The sequence below is a fragment of the Petromyzon marinus genome, chromosome 8, assembly GCF_048934315.1.
Source record: "Petromyzon marinus isolate PM22_M1 ecotype Great Lakes invasive population chromosome 8, UKy_Petmar_22M1.pri1.0, whole genome shotgun sequence".
Taxonomy (NCBI): Eukaryota; Metazoa; Chordata; class Hyperoartia; order Petromyzontiformes; family Petromyzontidae; genus Petromyzon; species Petromyzon marinus.
In genome coordinates, this window is record NC_133674.1 from 6,705,092 (window position 1) to 6,722,975 (window position 17,884).

The 17,884-nt window shown below is 51.4% G+C and overlaps 1 protein-coding gene across 3 annotated transcripts in view; it reads right to left on the reverse strand.

Moving 5' to 3' along the window:
- Positions 1-17,884, reverse strand: part of LOC142924098 (synaptotagmin-15-like) — a 29,439-nt gene that overhangs the window by 2,879 nt on the left and 8,676 nt on the right. For all 3 annotated transcript variants that reach the window (XM_076065568.1, XM_076065567.1, XM_076065569.1), the window contains 4 exons: positions 14,030-14,220; positions 10,824-11,167; positions 8,623-8,796; positions 867-987 (listed from right to left, as the gene is read on the reverse strand). In XM_076065568.1, coding sequence (XP_075921683.1) covers positions 867-987; positions 8,623-8,796; positions 10,824-11,167; positions 14,030-14,220 — 830 coding nt within the window. The remainder of the gene's footprint in view (positions 1-866; positions 988-8,622; positions 8,797-10,823; positions 11,168-14,029; positions 14,221-17,884) is intronic.

Below are 17,884 nucleotides of genomic sequence, written 5' to 3' on the forward strand. Positions count from 1 at the left end.
GAAAATCCTAACCGGTACTTAGTGATGAAAAGGGATCCCGAGTCCTGACATAGGTCAGCGGTTATGGTTACTTATGATGATGATGCTGATGTATGTTGAACTTATTTCGCAGCGTACGTAGCCACCCACGCGGTTCGGAGCTGCGGGGAAATGAAGTTTGCTGCCGATGGTGGAGATGATGACAGAGAGCTAGATGCTTATCGTTCTGTTGTGCACATTGGCAATGCGTGCGATCATTCACGTGACCGCGGCTGTGCAGGACGCTGCCAAGATCGGTGTCGCTCGAGAGCCGGGCGAGAGGCGATGAGGCCTTTCGGTGCCGCGGTGGCTAGGGGATGTTAACTACCTCGCCTGGTATGCAGGAGGGCGTGGGTGCGATCCCAACCCTGCCGCCTCTTGTATATTTGGAATGTGCGGTGTCTCTCTCCCCGTGGTCGCGTGGATTTTTGCCCGGATCCTGCGGGTGTTTACATTCCTTTGGGAATATTTGGCTCCTTTGAATTTCCACGTGATGATAAGCCACTTCGTTTAGCTATCATTTGTGTTATCCAGGTCGCTTCTAAAAAAATATCTGTATAGCACAGTGGGCCTTACCTGGTAAAATAAAAAGTGTTTAGTTTGCAATCGGTGTGGATTGCTGCGAACGTGCAGCAGCGGGATGATTTTGTTTATGATGATTTTTTTCTGCTGATGATTTTTGCCGATGGTGATTTTTGCTGCTGATGACGATTTTGCCGATGGTGATTTTGTGGATCATGATGATTGTGCTGCCGATGCCAAGCGATGATTTTGCTGTTGATGATTCTGCCGACGATGATGATGATGATGATGTTTTTGCTACTGCTCATGATGCTGACGGGACGCACCGAGCTCCGAGCTGTCCCCGTGGAAGCGCAGACCTTTGGCCCGGAGCACCACCACGGTGAGACGGCTCAGGTAGGCGTTGTAGCTGAGAGAGAAGTGCAGGTCCCCGTGCTCCGAGCTGGGCTGAAGCGCAAGGAGCGGGCAGTGAGTGACACTGTGTGTGCACGTGTGTGTGTCTGTGTGTATGTATAATGGGGAGCGGTGGTGCAGCGGTTGCCGCGCTGCACTACGAACCTGGCGACCCGAGTTCGATTCCCGCTCAAGGCCAAAACTAGTGACGATTATATGAACCGGTCCTGGGCCTCCCCTAGGTCTACTCAGCCACAAATGAGTACCTGATGCGGTGTGTAAACATCGCCACTGGTGAGACAAAGGGGCCCTAGGGGGCATGGTTCTGGTGACGGTCAGAGAGAGGGCAAGTGAAGACGTGACAGTCTGGGTGAGCCCGAGAGGGCACGTGACCGTGACAGAGTAGCGAGGGGGCCCCAAAGGGTAGCTTGAGGGATACGTGGTGCTCGTTCGAGAACCTTCTGGTGAGATCCAGAAGGGGGCGTGGCCGAGGGCGGAGCGAGGTCACGCTCGGGAGCATAAAAGGGAAGTCCTGAGAGCGATCGCGGCTGTCTTCTAGAATCAACCCGCCGGGTTACGTCTCTTCTAGAATCAACCCGCCGGGTTACGTCTCTTCTGGAATCAACCCGCCGGGTTACGTCTCTTCTAGAATCAACCCGCCAGGTTACGTCTCTTCTGGAATCAACCCGCCGGGTTACGTCTCTTCTGGAATCAACCAGCCGGGTTACGTCTCTTCTAGAATCAACCCGCCGGGTTACGTCTCTTCTGGAATCAACCCGCCGGGTTACGTCTCTTCTGGAATCAACCCGCCGGGTTACGTCTCTTCTAGAATCAACCCGCCGGGTTACGTCTCTTAGATCTTTGTTCTTCGGTCGTCACGTTCGGCATCGTGGGTGAGGCAGTGTGTTACTGACTGACCCGGTTGTGTAGTTACCCTGTTGGGGTCTAGGTAACCCGTTGTAACGTTTAAGCCCTGTTAGGGCCGTGTAATAAACGTGCTACCTCCAAGTTCAAGTGTATGCCTCTGTAGAACCAACTACACTGGTGTGGGCCTTCCCTAGGCTGACTCAGCCTCAAATGAGTACCCGGTGCGGTGTGTAAACATCGCCACTTGGGAGACAAAGACGGCCAGCAGTGGTGTTGGCCACCCACCCGCTCGTGTGCCGTGCCGACCTTTAAGAGGTGCTCGCTCACAGCACATGCAAACATGCGGGCGATATTTGCATGTGCCATGGGTATGCATGCATGCTTTACAATCTCAAGATTGCCCAAGTCGATTGAGGAAGGGAGCACGTGACTAGTAACCGCAGCCAGCCTGAAAGGTATACTGGGTGTTGTGTGCCGGGTGGGATTACTCCCTGCACCTATGGATCAGTGTGTGTGCGTTCGCTCATTCTCCTGCCTGGGTCCGATCACCGGCTGGGGTCAATTTCAGGAGCCACTGGTAACCTGCGCTAAGGTCGACTTAGCCTTCAATGAGTGCCTGGTGCAATGTGTTAAAAACACCTTACCACCAGGGAGACAAAGGCGTGGTGCTGGCCACATCAAACCACTCGCTCGAGCGCCACTCTTGCCTTGACAGGTGCTCGCTAACAACACTTCCTCCAACAATCTTGCTTGACTGCACGACGATAGAATAATAATCTTGGTTTACATATTGCGTGCTAGGATGGACGACTTCAAGCGCAACGCAACCGGAATCTCAGGACGAACGTCCCCGCGCATGGCGAGATATCGTCGCCAACCAAACTTTTCATGCCCTGCAACGGCCTTGCGACAACCACAGCTCGAGAGCCGAGAGCAGCGGCATCTTACGTAACGTCGCTTGCGGGAGAAGCTCAACCAAAGGGTCAATCGCAATTGCGACTCATCACCACGAGTGAAGCCACCATTGCCTACCGCTGCCAATTGTGCCTGAGAGGCCTGTGTTGAGCAGCCCACACACAAACCTCCCCCTCTCGAGTGGCGTCGCTATCGAGTGCGCAGGCGGTGCAACTGCACAGAGGCGTGCGGGCCAGAGGGGGGAAGGAGGGGGGGGGGGGGGCAGGTGCCGGGCTACGAAGACGAAAGGGGGACGTTGGGACGGGGGGCAGGGTGAGAGGTGGGGGGGGTGGCATTTCGGTCCTTGTACCAGGGCCAATGCCATCAACGCCACTCCGATGCCCCCACTCTGCACGGTCGCGACGAATGGCAACATCGTCCAGGCACTTGCAGATGAGGAGGCAATGTGTCTGTGGCGTGGCGGTTAGCGCGCTGCGCTACGAATCCCGGTGGCGATCTGAGTTCGGCAGGTGCTCGCGAGAACAACATTTGCGGTACTCGCGCGTAGGGGTAGCACCCAAACATGCGGACTAGAAAAAGGGCGCTGGGGTGACGAGATGTTAACTACCTCGCCCGTTATACAGGAGGTCGTGGGTTCGATCCCAACCCTGATGCCTGCCGTTTATTTATAATGGGGAGCGGTGGTTCAGCGGTTACCGCGCTGCGCTACGAACCTGGCGAACCGGAGTTCGATTCCTACTCACGGCCAACACCGGTGACGATTATTTGGACCGGTCCTGGGCCTCCTCTAGGGTTGCTTATTCTCGCCGTGGTCGCGTGGAATTTTCTGCGAGTCCTCCGGTTTTACCCTCCACATTTCGAAACATGCGTTTAGAGTATTTGTCTTGCTTTAAATTTGCACGTGACAAGCCACTTCGTTGAACTATCATTTGTGGAAAAGTTTCTTGTGAAAAAGAGCTACATAGCTCAATGGGCCTTACCTGGTGAAATATAAATAGTAAAACAATATCTCATTCGTGACTCAAACATCATCGCACATCCTGGCTTTGACATTCCTCCTCGAAGACACCGGTGGTACAACCATCAACCGCTTTCAGAACATCAACAACTTCACGAATGGAAAATTAAAGACGCAAGTCACAGTAGTGCGTGTGATTGTGGCCGTGCAACACAAACTATCGACCACATAGACACTAGAGATACATAGAGACTCGGAGAGATACATAGAGATACATAGTAAACCCATAGACACATAGAGATACATAGAGATACATAGAGACTCGGAGAGATACATAGAGATACATAGAGACACATAGAGATACATAGAGATACATAGAGACACAGAGATACAGAGACTCGGAGAGATACATAGAGATACATAGAGATACATAGAGACTCGGAGAGATACATGGGGTCTATGGGCAGTGTTCAGTCTATGGGCAATGTTCAGTGTATGGGCAATTTTTGATTTAAAGCTTTCGTGACTGCAGTAATTCATATTCTTAGTTCTTTCGGTAAAGTCACGTTGAAGGGAAACAATAAAATAATAAAATATATATAAAACAATAAAAATTCTCACGACGTTTCGACCATAACACAAACGGTCGTCATCAGGTGTGTAGGATTGCATACATTTATTTATTTTTAAACGGTGTATTTATTTATTAAAAAAAAACGTTACTGCCACGCGCAGCGATTTGGCAGTTTATTTAGAAGGACTAGTCCATCTATGTTCTGAAAAGAGGAGGGGGGAGACGAAAAATGTAATGTATGCTGTCTGAAAGCCACTGTAAGCATGAACAATCAGTTAAGACCTGAAATGGTTTATCAAATCTTTCCAATGATTGCTAAGCCAGAATCCATCTTCTCGGTTGAAATTGTCTCTGTGCTTGTATAAGTGGATAGCCTCATGAACGAATCTCTCATGGTAGCCAGATGGCTTAGAAAGAACCTCTGTCTTGGAAAAGTCAATGTCATGTGAGCCTACTGAATTATAACAATGATCTGCCACGGCCGAGGTGTTGGTCCTACCGTGTTTAAGGTCTGCTTTGTGTTCACGAATGCGGTCCGAGACATGGCGTTTAAAAATAAATAAATTTATGCAAACCGACACACCTGATGACGACCGTTTGTGTTATGGTCGAAACGTCGTGAGAATTTTTATTGTTTTATATATATTTTATTATTTTATTGTTTCCCTTCAACGTGACTTTACCGAAAGAACTAAGATTATGTATGGGCAATGTTCAGTGTATGGGCAATGTTCAGTGTATGGGCAATGTTCATTGTATGGGCAATGTTCAGTGTATGGGCAATGTTCAGTGTATGGGGAATGTTCAGTCTATGGGCAATGTTCAGTGTATGGGCAATGTTCAGTGTATGGGCAATGTTCAGTGTATGGGCAATGTTCAGTCTATGGGCAGTGTTCATTGTATGGGCAATGTTCAGTGTATGGGCAATGTTCAGTGTATGGGGAATGTTCAGTGTATGGGGAATGTTCAGTATGGGGAATGTTCAGTGTATGGGGAATGTTCAGTGTATGGGCAATGTTCAGTCTATGGGCAATGTTCATTGTATGGGCAATGTTCAGTGTATGGGCAGTGTTCAGTGTATGGGCAATGTTCAGTGTATGGGGAATGTTCAGTGTATGGGGAATGTTCAGTGTATGGGCAATGTTCAGTGTATGGGGAATGTTCAGTGTATAGGCAATGTTCATTGTATGGGGAATGTTCAGTGTATGGGCAATGTTCAGTGTATGGGGAATGTTCAGTGTATGGGGAATGTTCAGTGTATGGGGAATATTCAGTGTATGGGCAATGTTCAGTGTATGGGGACTGTTCAGTGTATGGGGAATGTTCAGTGTATGGGCAATGTTCAGTGTATGGGGAATGTTCAGTGTATGGGGATGTTCAGTGTATGGGGAATGTTCAGTGTATGGGGAATGTTCAGTGTATGGGGAATGTTCAGTGTATTGGCAATGTTCAGTGTATGGGCAATGTTCAGTGTATGGGGAATGTTCAGTGTATGGGCAATGTTCATTGTATGGGCAGTGTTCAGTGTATGGGCAATGTTCAGTGTATGGAGAATGTTCAGTGTATGGGCAGTGTTCAGTGTATGGAGAATGTTCAGTGTATGGGCAATATTCAGTGTATGGGGAATGTTCAGCGTATGGGGAATGTTCAGTGTGTGGGCAATGTTCAGTGTATGGGCAGTGTTCAGTGTATGGGCAATGTTCAGTGTATGGGCAGTGTTCAGTGTATGGGGAATGTTCAGTGTATGGGGAATGTTCACTGTATGGGCAATGTTCAGTGTATGGGCAATGTTCACTGTATGGGCAATGTTCAGTGTATGGGCAATGTTCAGTGTATGGGCAATGTTCAGTGTATGAGGAATGTTCAGTGTATGGGGAATGTTCAGTGTATGGGGAATGTTCAGTGTATGGGGAATGTTCAGTGTATGGGCAGTGTTCAGTGTATGGGGAATGTTCAGTGTATAGGCAATGTTCAGTGTATGGGGAATGTTCAGTGTATGGGCAGTGTTCAGTGTATGGGGAATGTTCAGTGTATGGGCAATGTTCAGTGTATGGGCAATGTTCATTGTATGGGCAGTGTTCAGTGTATGGGCAATGTTTAGTGTATGGGCAATGTTCAGTGTATGGGGAATGTTCAGTGTATGGAGAATGTTCAGTGTATGGGGAATGTTCAGTGTATGGGCAATGTTCAGTGTATGGGGAATGTTCAGTGTATGGGCAATGTTCAGTGTATGGGGAATGTTCATTGTATGGGCAATGTTCAGTGTGTGGGGAATGTTCAGTGTATGGGCAATGTTCAGTGTATGGGGAATGTTCAGTGTATGGGGAATGTTCAGTGTATGGGGAATGTTCAGTGTATGGGCAGTGTTCAGTGTATGGGCAATGTTCAGTGTATGGGGAATGTTCAGTGTATGGGGAATGTTCAGTGTATGGGGAATGTTCAGTGTATGGGCAATGTTCAGTGTATGGGGAATGTTCAGTGTATGGGCAATGTTCAGTGTGTGGGCAATGTTCAGTGTGTGGGCAATGTTCATTGTATGGGCAGTGTTCAGTGTATGGGGAATGTTCAGTGTATGGGGAATGTTCAGTGTATGGAGAATGTTCAGTGTATGGGGAATGTTCAGTGTATGGGCAATGTTCAGTGTATGGGGAATGTTCAGTGTATGGGCAATGTTCAGTGTGTGGGCAATGTTCATTGTATGGGCAGTGTTCAGTGTATGGGCAATGTTCAGTGTATGGGCAATGTTCAGTGTATGGGGAATGTTCAGTGTATGGGCAATGTTCAGTATGTGGGCAATGTTCATTGTATGGGCAGTGTTTAGTGTATGGGCAATGTTCAGTGTATGGGCAATGTTCAGTGTATGGGGAATGTTCATTGTATGGGGAATGTTCAGTGTATGGGCAGTGTTCAGTGTATGGGGAATGTTCAGTGTATGGGCAATGTTCAGTGTATGGGGAATGTTCAGTGTATGGGGAATGTTCAGTGTATGGGGAATGTTCAGTGTATGGGCAGTGTTCAGTGTATGGGCAGTGTTCAGTGTATGGGCAGTGTTTAGTGTATGGGGAATGTTCAGTGTATGGGCAATGTTCAGTGTATGGGGAATGTTCAGTGTATGGGCAATGTTCAGTGTATGGGGAATGTTCAGTGTATGGGCAGTGTTCAGTGTATGGGAAATGTTCAGTGTATGGGGAATGTTCAGGGTATGGGGAATGTTCAGTGTTTGGGGAATGTTCAGTGTATGGGCAATGTTCAGTGTATGGGCAGTGTTCAGTGTATGGGAAATGTTCAGTGTATGGGGAATGTTCAGGGTATGGGGAATGTTCAGTGTATGGGGAATGTTCAGTGTATGGGGGCAGTGTTCAGTGTATGGGCAATGTTCATTGTATGGGCCATGTTCAGTGTATGGGGAATATTCAGTGTATGGGGAATGTTCAGTGTATGGGCAATGTTCAGTGTATGGGGAATGTTCAGTGTATGGGGAATGTTCAGTGTATGGGCAATGTTCAGTGTATGGGGAATGTTCAGTGTAAGGGGAATGTTCAGTGTAAGGGGAATGTTCAGTGTATGGGGAATGTTCAGTGTATGGGCAGTGTTCAGTGTATGGGGAATGTTCAGTGTATGGGCAGTGTTCAGTGTATGGGGAATGTTCAGTGTAAGGGGAATGTTCAGTGTATGGGGAATGTTCAGTGTATGGGCAGTGTTCAGTGTATGGGGAATGTTCAGTGTATGGGGAATGTTCAGTGTATGGGGAGTGTTCAGTGTATGGGGAATGTTCAGTGTATGGGGGATGTTCAGTGTATGGGAATGTTCAGTGTATAGGGGCAGTGTTCATTCTATTGGCCAGATAGTAAAGCCACTATGGCCTGCGCTCCATCAAAGGAAGATCAACAAGACGACACAACCTCTCCATCTCTCCCTCCTGAGAGAGAGATGGACCAGCACACAAGCACATTGCCCTGCGTACGCACGACTCCTAACAGCCTCCTCAAGGCGACACGGCGAGCAGGAGAAGGCGGGGGGGTCGTGGTGGTGGTCGTGGTGGTGGTGGTGGTCGTAGTGGTGGTGGTGGTCGTGGTGGTGGTGGTCGTGGTGGTGGTGGTCGTGGTGGTGGTCGTAGTGGTGGTTGTTGTGGTGGTGGTCGTGGTGGTGGTCGTGGTGGTTGTTGTGGTGGTGGTGGTGGTGGTCGTGGTGGGGGTGGTCGTGGTGGTAGTGGTCGTGGTGGTGGTGGTCGTGGTGGTGGTGGTTGTGGTGGTGGTGGTAGTGGTGGTGGTTGTTGTGGTGGTGGTGGTGGTCGTGGTGGTCGTGGTAGTGGTGGTTGTTGTTGTCGTGGTGGTGGTCGTGGTGGTGGTGGTGGTCGTGGTGGTGGTGACGGTACCTCGAGCGCGTCCGCGTCGAGCTCGCGCCACAGCACGAGGCGCGAGCGCGTGCACCTCTGCGCGTGCGCGCGCATGGGGATGAGCGCGTGGCCGAGCGCGCGGTGCTTCCTGTGCACGTCGACGGCCAGGGCCGAGAGGCGCAGCGTTCGTTCGCTCAGACTCCCGTGCGACACCTGCGAGGGACAGCGACACAGCCCCCCACCCCCGCGTAGCCTTCGATGGATTCTCCCGGGGCAAGTGCTGTTAGGGAGTAGCAGCGGCGGCTACGAAGACAGCCGGCGCAGTTCACGTCGGGATGGGCGGCCAACACACCACGCACGGCCGCCTTTGTCTCCCCCCCCCCCCCAGCGGCGATGTCTGCACATCGCGCCCAGGCACTCAGGCGAGGCTGAGTCGACCTAGAGGAAGCCCAGGACCCGTGTTGACCGTGGCCGCAGGATCGTGTGAGGTGGCTACGCGGGGGGGGGGGGGGGGGGGAGGGGGCCTTCATCCAGCGGTGGATTGGCCGTGGCTGACGGTGTCATAACACGGCACGCAGGCCCGCTAGATCGTGGCGTCTCGCTGGGGCGATTAGCGCCGTGGTGAGGAGGGAGCGGAGCGCCGCGATCTGTGGCTGTCGGGGCGGGTCGATTGTGACTCCAGGCTGCACGCCCCATGCGTGTTGTTGATGGTGGTGGTGGTGGTGAATGACAGTTTTGTTGTTGATGGTGGTGGTGGTGAATGACAGTTTTGTTGTTGTTATTGATGGTGGTGGTGGTGAGTGACAGTTTTGTTGTTGTTGATGGTGGTGGTGGTGAGTGACAGTTTTGTTGTTGTTGATGGTGGTGGTGGTGAATGACAGTTTTGTTGTTGTTGATGATGGTGGTGGTGAATGACAGTTTTGTTGTTGTTGATGATGGTGGTGGTGAATGACAGTTTTGTTGTTGTTGTTGTTGATTGTTATAACGATGATGCTGCGGCTGCTGCTAATGGTGGTGGGACTGCTGCTACTGGTGGTGGTTATGATGGATGATAGTGTTGCTGTTGTTGATGATGATGGTGGTGGTAATAGCGATGCTGATGGTGATACTGCAACTGCTGCTAATAATGGTGGTGCTGTAGCTCATATTGCTGCTGCTGATGATGATGGCTATGGTGCATGATAGTGTTGATGATTATGATGTTAGTGGTGGTTGCAATAATCATGCAGGATAAATTGGTGATGACGGTAGTGGCGGTTTTGATGGTGGTGGTGATGATGATGATGCTGCTGCTGCTTCTGCTCATGATTATACTGCTGATGATTATGCATGCTACTTCTGCAGCTGATGATGATCATCATCGTATCAATGTAGGTTTTTTATCATCATCATCATAGATTTTAAAAGTATGCAATGCAACTGCTGTTGTCCAAATACCTAAATGCTGAAAACTCGCTTGTAGGTTACTCAAAAGGGATCACACGCAGCAGCATCAGCAGCATCAGCAGCATCAGCAGCATCACCCCCAACTGTGAAAGCATGGCAGCACCCTCCTGAATACAAAAAAAGAGTCCTAAGACTTGGTGAGGTTTACTTTTTTTTTACGAAAAGTAATAATAATGTCAATTCGTAACGTCGCCACAGTATTCGCTCGCTCTCAGAGACAGTGAGAGAGACAGAGAGAGGAGGAACCACAGACAACAGGCAGGCATGGCAAATTTCGCCGCGGTGAGCCGGCGCAAACAAATTGCCAAAGCTCTGCGGCCCTCCACATGTAAGGGTGTTGTCGGCGCATTTCCCGAATATCTCCGATGAGCGCGGTTGGCTACGCGCGGACCAAAAGAAGTGCAACATACGTACGCACGTACAATGAAATGACGGGTGTGTACACGGTGTGGGAAGACCTACACACGTGGGGAGGGGGGCAAACACTATATCCCATACAGATGGAACAGATGGAGGTTAGTTCACACTTGCTGCCTGTACCACATTGTCCGGATAAGTCCAAGGGTACGGCACCTCCTCGACGCCCACGGGAAGAAGGGAGTTCCACAACAAGTGTGTGCGGTGATACACCAACCCCTCGCTGCTGCTGCTGCTGCTGCCGCCACAGTGCTCGATCACAGGCGGACACTCGGTGCAACAGGGTAGCCACAAGCGCACTGACACAGACATAAATAAACCATCATCATTGTCGTCGTCTTCATCGTCGTCATCATCGTCATCATCGTCGTCGTCACCTGGAAGACGAACGTCTCGTTGAAGGTGGGGTGCGCCGTCTTGCGCCGGACCTTGGACTGCACGTGCCTCCTCTCGTCGGGCAGGAGGAAGACCTTGACCAGGGGGTCTCCGACCTCCTCGGCGTCGCGTGGTGGTGCCGCGTGGTGGACCCCCCCCGGCAGCCACAGATTGCGCCCCTTGAGCAGCGTCACGTGGAGGCGCTCGGAGGCGAGCTCGTAGTGAAGCGACAGGCAGATGCGCGGAGTGTCGGGACCCCTGGGGCCCGACACGTGCTCCCACTCGCCCTCCTCGTCGCCCGTCGAGCCGTACAGCTCGGGGTTTATGGAGCCCAGCGCGAAGCTCTCTAAGTTTGGGGGGGTGGGGGGAGGAGGTGGTGGTGGTGGTAGCGGAGGTGTCGACGCTCGTTGACTTGGAAAGAGACTCGTTTTCATTTAGCGCCTCTGCTTTGGCGATAAATTGTGTTCGTTATGAAGTGACTTTTGGTGGGGGTGCGGTGGGTGGGGGGGGTGTTAGTTCGCGTGAGTGTGTCGTAAATGCACCGCCTCCACAAAATCTACCGATTTGTTAAATACTCAGAGTTGTAAATGTTGCGGGTTTGCTCTCCAACACACCGGCGGCGCTGAAGTAGTCGCTCACTGGCACGTTTTGTTCACAACGTGACACAGCATACGATGGATATAGAGTGGGGGGCTGGGGGGTGGGCTGACCACACATTGATCACGTGGCTTCCCGGTGGCTTGAGATGATTTAGAGATAAGAGATCTGTCGATAGAAGGGAGCGATTTAGAGTCGGGGGGTGGTCACGCGGAAGTCACGTGATTTACCGAACGCTTGAGCTGGCGCGCCACGGTGGCTATGAGATGTTAACTATCTCGCCCGGTATACAGGAGGTCGTAGGTTCGATCCCAAACCCTGACGCCTGCTGTATACTTTGAGTTTGCGTATCGCTCTCTCCGTGGTCGCGTGGATTTTTCTCCGGGTTCTCCGGTTTTCCCCTCCACGTTAAAAATCACGCGTTTAGAGTATTTGGCTGCTTTAAATTTCCACGTGATGATAAGCCCACTTCGTTGGGCTATCATTTGTGGCCAGGTCGCTTCTGAAAACGAACTGCATAGCTCGGTGATCCTTACCTGCTGAAATAGAAAAATAAAATAGTTGATTCTTTACTTACTCTCTCTGGTCGACTGTTCCGACAAATCCGAGACTAGGCAGCGCAATTCGCCGCCGCTCCTTGTTGGCACGTGGCCCGGCCACTCGGCATCAACACAACGTGGCCGCGATTTCTCGCGGAACGGACGCACGAGCGTGCAACCCTGATGAGCGATGCGTCGTGGATTTTTCACGATCGATGCGTCGAGACACAGCGGAAATAGAACAACGCAGCAATCCACACGAAGATATAATGACGGGAAATGCTGCGATGATACGTAGACAGAGAGAAAGAGCTCTAGACACACGGAGGCAGACACAGAGAGCTCGAGACACGGAGAGACACGAAGACACCAAGGGAGGACGAACAGACAGCGATAGACTCGCAGAGACAAAACCACAGAGACACACATGGAGACAGAAAGAGAGACAACAAGACACATAGACACGCAGGGATACACACACACAACAAGACACATAGACACACAGGGATACACACACAACAAGACACATAGACACGCAGGGATACACACACACAACAAGACACATAGACACACAGGGACACACACAAACACAACAAGACACATAGACAAAGATCCCCCATATAGCCTTAACAGACTGTAGGGGCAAGTGCTGTTAGCGACACATAGACACACAGGGATACACACACACAACAAGACACATAGACACACACAGGGATACACACACACACAAGACACATAGACACACAGGGACACACACAAACACAACAAGACACATAGACACACAGGGACACACACAAACACAACAAGACACATAGACACAGGGATACACACACACACAAGACACATAGACACACAGGGACACACACAAACACAACAAGACACATAGACAAAGACAAAGATCCCCCATATAGCCTTAACAGACTGTAGGGGCAAGTGCTGTTAGCGACACATAGACACGCAGGGGCAAGTGCTGTTAGCGACACACAGACACACAGGGACACACACACAACAAGACACATAGACACACAGACACACACACAACAAGACACATTGACACACAGGAACACAACAAGACACATAGACACACAGGGACACACACACAAGACAGAGAGACACGCAGAGACACACACACAACAAGACACATACACACAAACAACAAGACACATAGACACACACACACAACAAGACACATATACACACAGGGACACACACAACAAGACACAGGGACACACAGACACACATAACAAGACACAGAGACACACAGGGACACAACCATACACAGAGACACACAGGGACACACACAACAAGACACACGGACACACACAACAAGACACACACACATAACAAGACACAGAGACACACAGGGACACAACAATACACAGAGACACGCAGGGACACACACACAAGACACATACACACAGGGACACACACAACAAGACACACGGACACACACAACAAGACACATAGACACACAGGGACACACACAACAAGACACATAGACACACAGGTACACACACACAACAACAAGACACAGAGACACACAGGGATACACACACACAACAAGACACATAGACACACAGGTACACACACACACACAACAAGACACAGAGACACACAGGGATACACACACACAACAAGACACAGAGACACACAGGGATACACACAACAATACACAGAGACAAACACAGGGACACAACAATACACAGAGACACACAGGGACACACACACACACAACAATACACAGAGACACGCAGGGACACACACACACACACAACAATACACAGGGACACACAGGGACACACACACACAACAATACACAGAAACACACAGGGACACAACAAGACACATAGACACACAGGGACACACACACAACAATACACAGAGACACACAGGGACACAACAATACACAGAGACACGCAGGGAGACACACACATAACAATACACAGACACACACAGGGACACACACAACAAGACACATAGACACATAGACACACACACACAACAATACACAGACACACACAGGGACACACACAACAATACACAGAGACACGCAGGGAGACCGCTGCACGCACCTCGCGGCCGGTAGCCGAACGTCCTCCTTGGCTCCACACCGCCGGGGTCAAATCCTCCCCCTGCTCCCCCTCCTCTTCCTCCTCCTCCTCCCCCCGCGGGCAACCCCCGCTCCTGGGCGCGAACCTCTCCCGCGCCTCCGGCCTCCCTTCTCGGCGGCACCACGAACGGGATCGGCCGCTCCATGGAGCCGCTGTCATAGAGCCACGCGCGCCCGGCTCCCGTTATTCCCGCAGCTCGCGACGCCTCGGAGTGAGTGGTTTGGGAGGGTGAGTGTGTGGGTGGGTGGGTGAGTGGGTGGGTGAGTGTGTGGGTGTGTGGGTGGGTGAGTGTGTGGGTGGGTGAGTGGGTGAGTGTGTGGGTGGGTGAGTGTGTGGGTGGGTGAGTGGGTGAGTGTGTGGGTGGGTGAGTGTGTGGGTGAGTGTGTGGGTGGGTGGGTGAGTGTGTGGGTAGGTGGGTGAGTATGTGGGTGGGTGAGTGGGTGAGTGTGTGGGTGGGTGAGTGTGTGGGTGGGTGAATGGGTGAGTGTGTGGGTGGGTGACCGTGAGTGTGTGGGTGGGTGAGTGTGTGGCTGGGTGAGTGTGTGGGTGGGTGAGTGGGTGGGTGAGTGTGTGGGTAGGTGAGCAGTGAGTGAGTGTGTGAGTGTGTGGGTGGGTGAGCGTGAGTGAGTGTGTGGGTGACCGTGAGTGTGTGGGTGTGTGGGTGGGTGTGTGGGTGGGTGAGTGTGTGTGTGAGTGAGTGTGTGGGTGAGTGTGTGGGTTGGTGAGCAGTGAGTGTGTGGGTGGGTGTGTGGGTGAGTGTGTGGGTGGGTGAGTGGGTGGGTGAGTGTGAGTGTGTGCAGTGTTGAGCGCACGCGCGCGCGAGGTATGGAAAACGAGCGCGTGCCGTGCTGTGTGTCTGCGTGTTTAGCCGGTGGGCAGATGAAGTGGTGTTATTATTGCGATCTGTCGTAATTTCCTAAAGGGGCGTTCGCGCGCAGCGACGAGTGACAGTGGGCATGGCAAATGTCGGTGGAGGAAGAGGAGGAGGAGGAGAGGGAGGGGGGTAGGAGCTTGGCAGAGAGAAAGAGAGAGCGGGGAGGGTGGGTGGTTGGGTGGGGGGGCGAGAAGCGGCATGGAGGCAGCAGCAGCAGCAGCACGAGAGGAATGTTTGCTCGAGATTGTTGAGACGCATCGAGCGCGACCGCGTGCTGTGCTCGTGTCAGCTGTTGTCTCGGCGCGTCGTGGCCGAGCGCGCAACGAGAGACATCTCTCACGCATCGGTGCCTCGTGTTTGCTGTAAGAATTTACCGGTTCGCGCTCGCTCGCTCACTCGCTCGCTCTCCGTCTCGCTCTTTCTTTTTTGCTGACTTTGTTTTGGTCGAACAAATAAAAAAAAGGAGTACGATAATCCCACACTACCGCTTGAAACGTATCCTGAAATAGCATTTTCTGAACGAGGTTTGTACGTACGTACGTACGCATGTGTTGAACTTCTTTCGCACCCTACCGTGCTGATCGCAGGGTATCAGGGGTTGTGAAGGTAACGCGAATGCGTAAAACTCTTCACGGATCGGCGCAGGTCGCTTTGACGCGAGCGCGGTTTGTGGATTTGATTGAGCGAGGGATTCCCACAACGGGTGTTGGATTTTTTTTTCACGAATGCCGACAGAGAACGAGAGAGCGAGCCTGCGAGTTCCTCTACCCACCCCTCCACCCCCACCGCACGCTACTGCGACTGTCGTCAGTGTGCAGGTTGCTGGTGGCTCGGGAGAGACATCAACAGCCTGCAGCCCACGTGGCTGGTGGCTGCAGATACTCCCACCACCTTGTGCCACTCGTCAATCTAAACTCAACTATTTTTTTTTTTTTTTTACCAGCTTGATAGATCTATTTTTTTTCAGAAGCGACCTGGCTATCACAAATGATAGCTCGACGATGTTGGCTTATCATCACGTTGCGATGTATAGCAGCCAAACTTACTCTAAACGCGCGATGTTGATTCGAAATGTGGAGAGGAAAACCGGATGACCCGGAGGAAAAAAAATCCACGCGGGGATAGAGAGAGAGACGCGCAAACTCCAAATATACAGCAGCAGGCGTCAGGGTCGGGATCGAACCCACGACCTCCTGTAGACCAGGCGAGGTAGTTAACATCTCCTAGCCACCGTGATTATGATGAGAGAGAGACGCGCAAACTCCAAATATACAGCAGGCATCAGGGTCGGGATCGAACCCACGACCTCCTGTATACCAGGCGAGGTAGTTAACATCTCCTAGCCACCGTGATTATGATGAGAGAGAGACGCGCAAACTCCAAATATACAGCAGGCGTCAGGGTCGGGATCGAACCCACGACCTCCTGTATACCAGGCGAGGTAGTTAACATCTCCTAGCCACCGTGATTCACAGATTTTTGTGCTGGGAACTGTCGCTTGTTTCCCCTCTTTTAGGGAAGTGTTATTGAGCAGTTTGCTGAGATGTTGTACGTGTTGTTGTCTTTTTTAAACTCATGCACCACTGAGAACGCAGCATCACATACAGTACAATTGTAATACATAATAATAATAATACAAATTATCCTCTCAAGATGACACCGTCTCTCCCGACCCCGGGGTTCCTGAGATTTAAACCGAGCCATTTCCTGTCCCCGTCCCTGCGAGTGTCTCTCTCTTCCTGTCCTGTTTGTTCGATCAGGGAGGGCCCCACAATCGCCAGTCCATCTCTCTCTCTCTGTGTCTCTCTGAGTTATGAGACAGTAGCCCCAGCTCCCTCTGTAGACCCCCACCTATCATGGAGCATAAACCATCATCAAGCCAACTCCGGTCATCTTCGCAACATCAGCAGCGGCCGCTTTTGGCTGCGAGCCGTCGAACAAAACGGTCACCGCATCGCGCGGCGTTTTTAGACGCGCTTCATGTGCCCGTCCGGAACGCTCTTCCTTCCGACGTTAGGAAGCCACTGGGAGTTACGCACTGATAAATTAATCTAGATTGAACATTAATTTATATTAGAACTGCTTTTCGTGTTTCGTTTGTTGTCCTTCCCGCGCACCTCCGATTAGCGCTGTTGGCTACGTACGGTGCGTAAGAAGTTCAACGTACATTCATGCACACGTCACGTGTTCTCGTGTAGATGTTTATATCGAGCGCCTTCGCTCAAGGCACCCAATGGCGTAGCTTACAGCGCAGTGACACCCAATGTAATGATGTCGTTGACGGGGGGCGTGCTACAAGGATTGAGGAATGAGTGACAGCAGCGATCGAGGGGTGTTTGGGGATCACGAAAGGGTTCGAGGGGAGGGACGGGAAGGAGTGACGGGGCGAGGGGAGACTTTAAGAGAGGAACGGGAGCAGGTTGAGGAGGTGGGGACTGCTTAATACTGTAGTCATCTTGGGCGAAATGAACGTCGCTAATTAGAATCCAGATCAGTCGAGCGCACGTTTGGCTCGCTCTGTGCGGGATCGGTTCGTGCCGTTCCGCTTCTGTGTATATGCGGCTAACATATGTCTACCGAAAGTCGCTCTATGTGGTTTGAATTCACTCTACATGCGGCTATGCGGTTGGACGGGACGCAACATTGTGTGCGTGCTGTAAGGTCGTGTTACTGACGAATGTGTTGAGTTTCTGAGCATCGCTTAGGATGGGCGTAGTGTTAGTGCCTTTACGCCAATGATTCCTGCCCCCCAAGCCAGCCTACAGCGTTCCGGACAACATCTAGTGAGAGACGAATCCCCGGAATCGCACGCACAGTGACACTCGCGTATCGTGCGCGTGGCAGGTGGAGTGGTCGCGCAGCGATGAACGCACTGTGCTGTGAACTCTGCGACCTCGGTTCCATCGATTCCCCAGACACGGATATCGTCAGTGGCGAGTAAT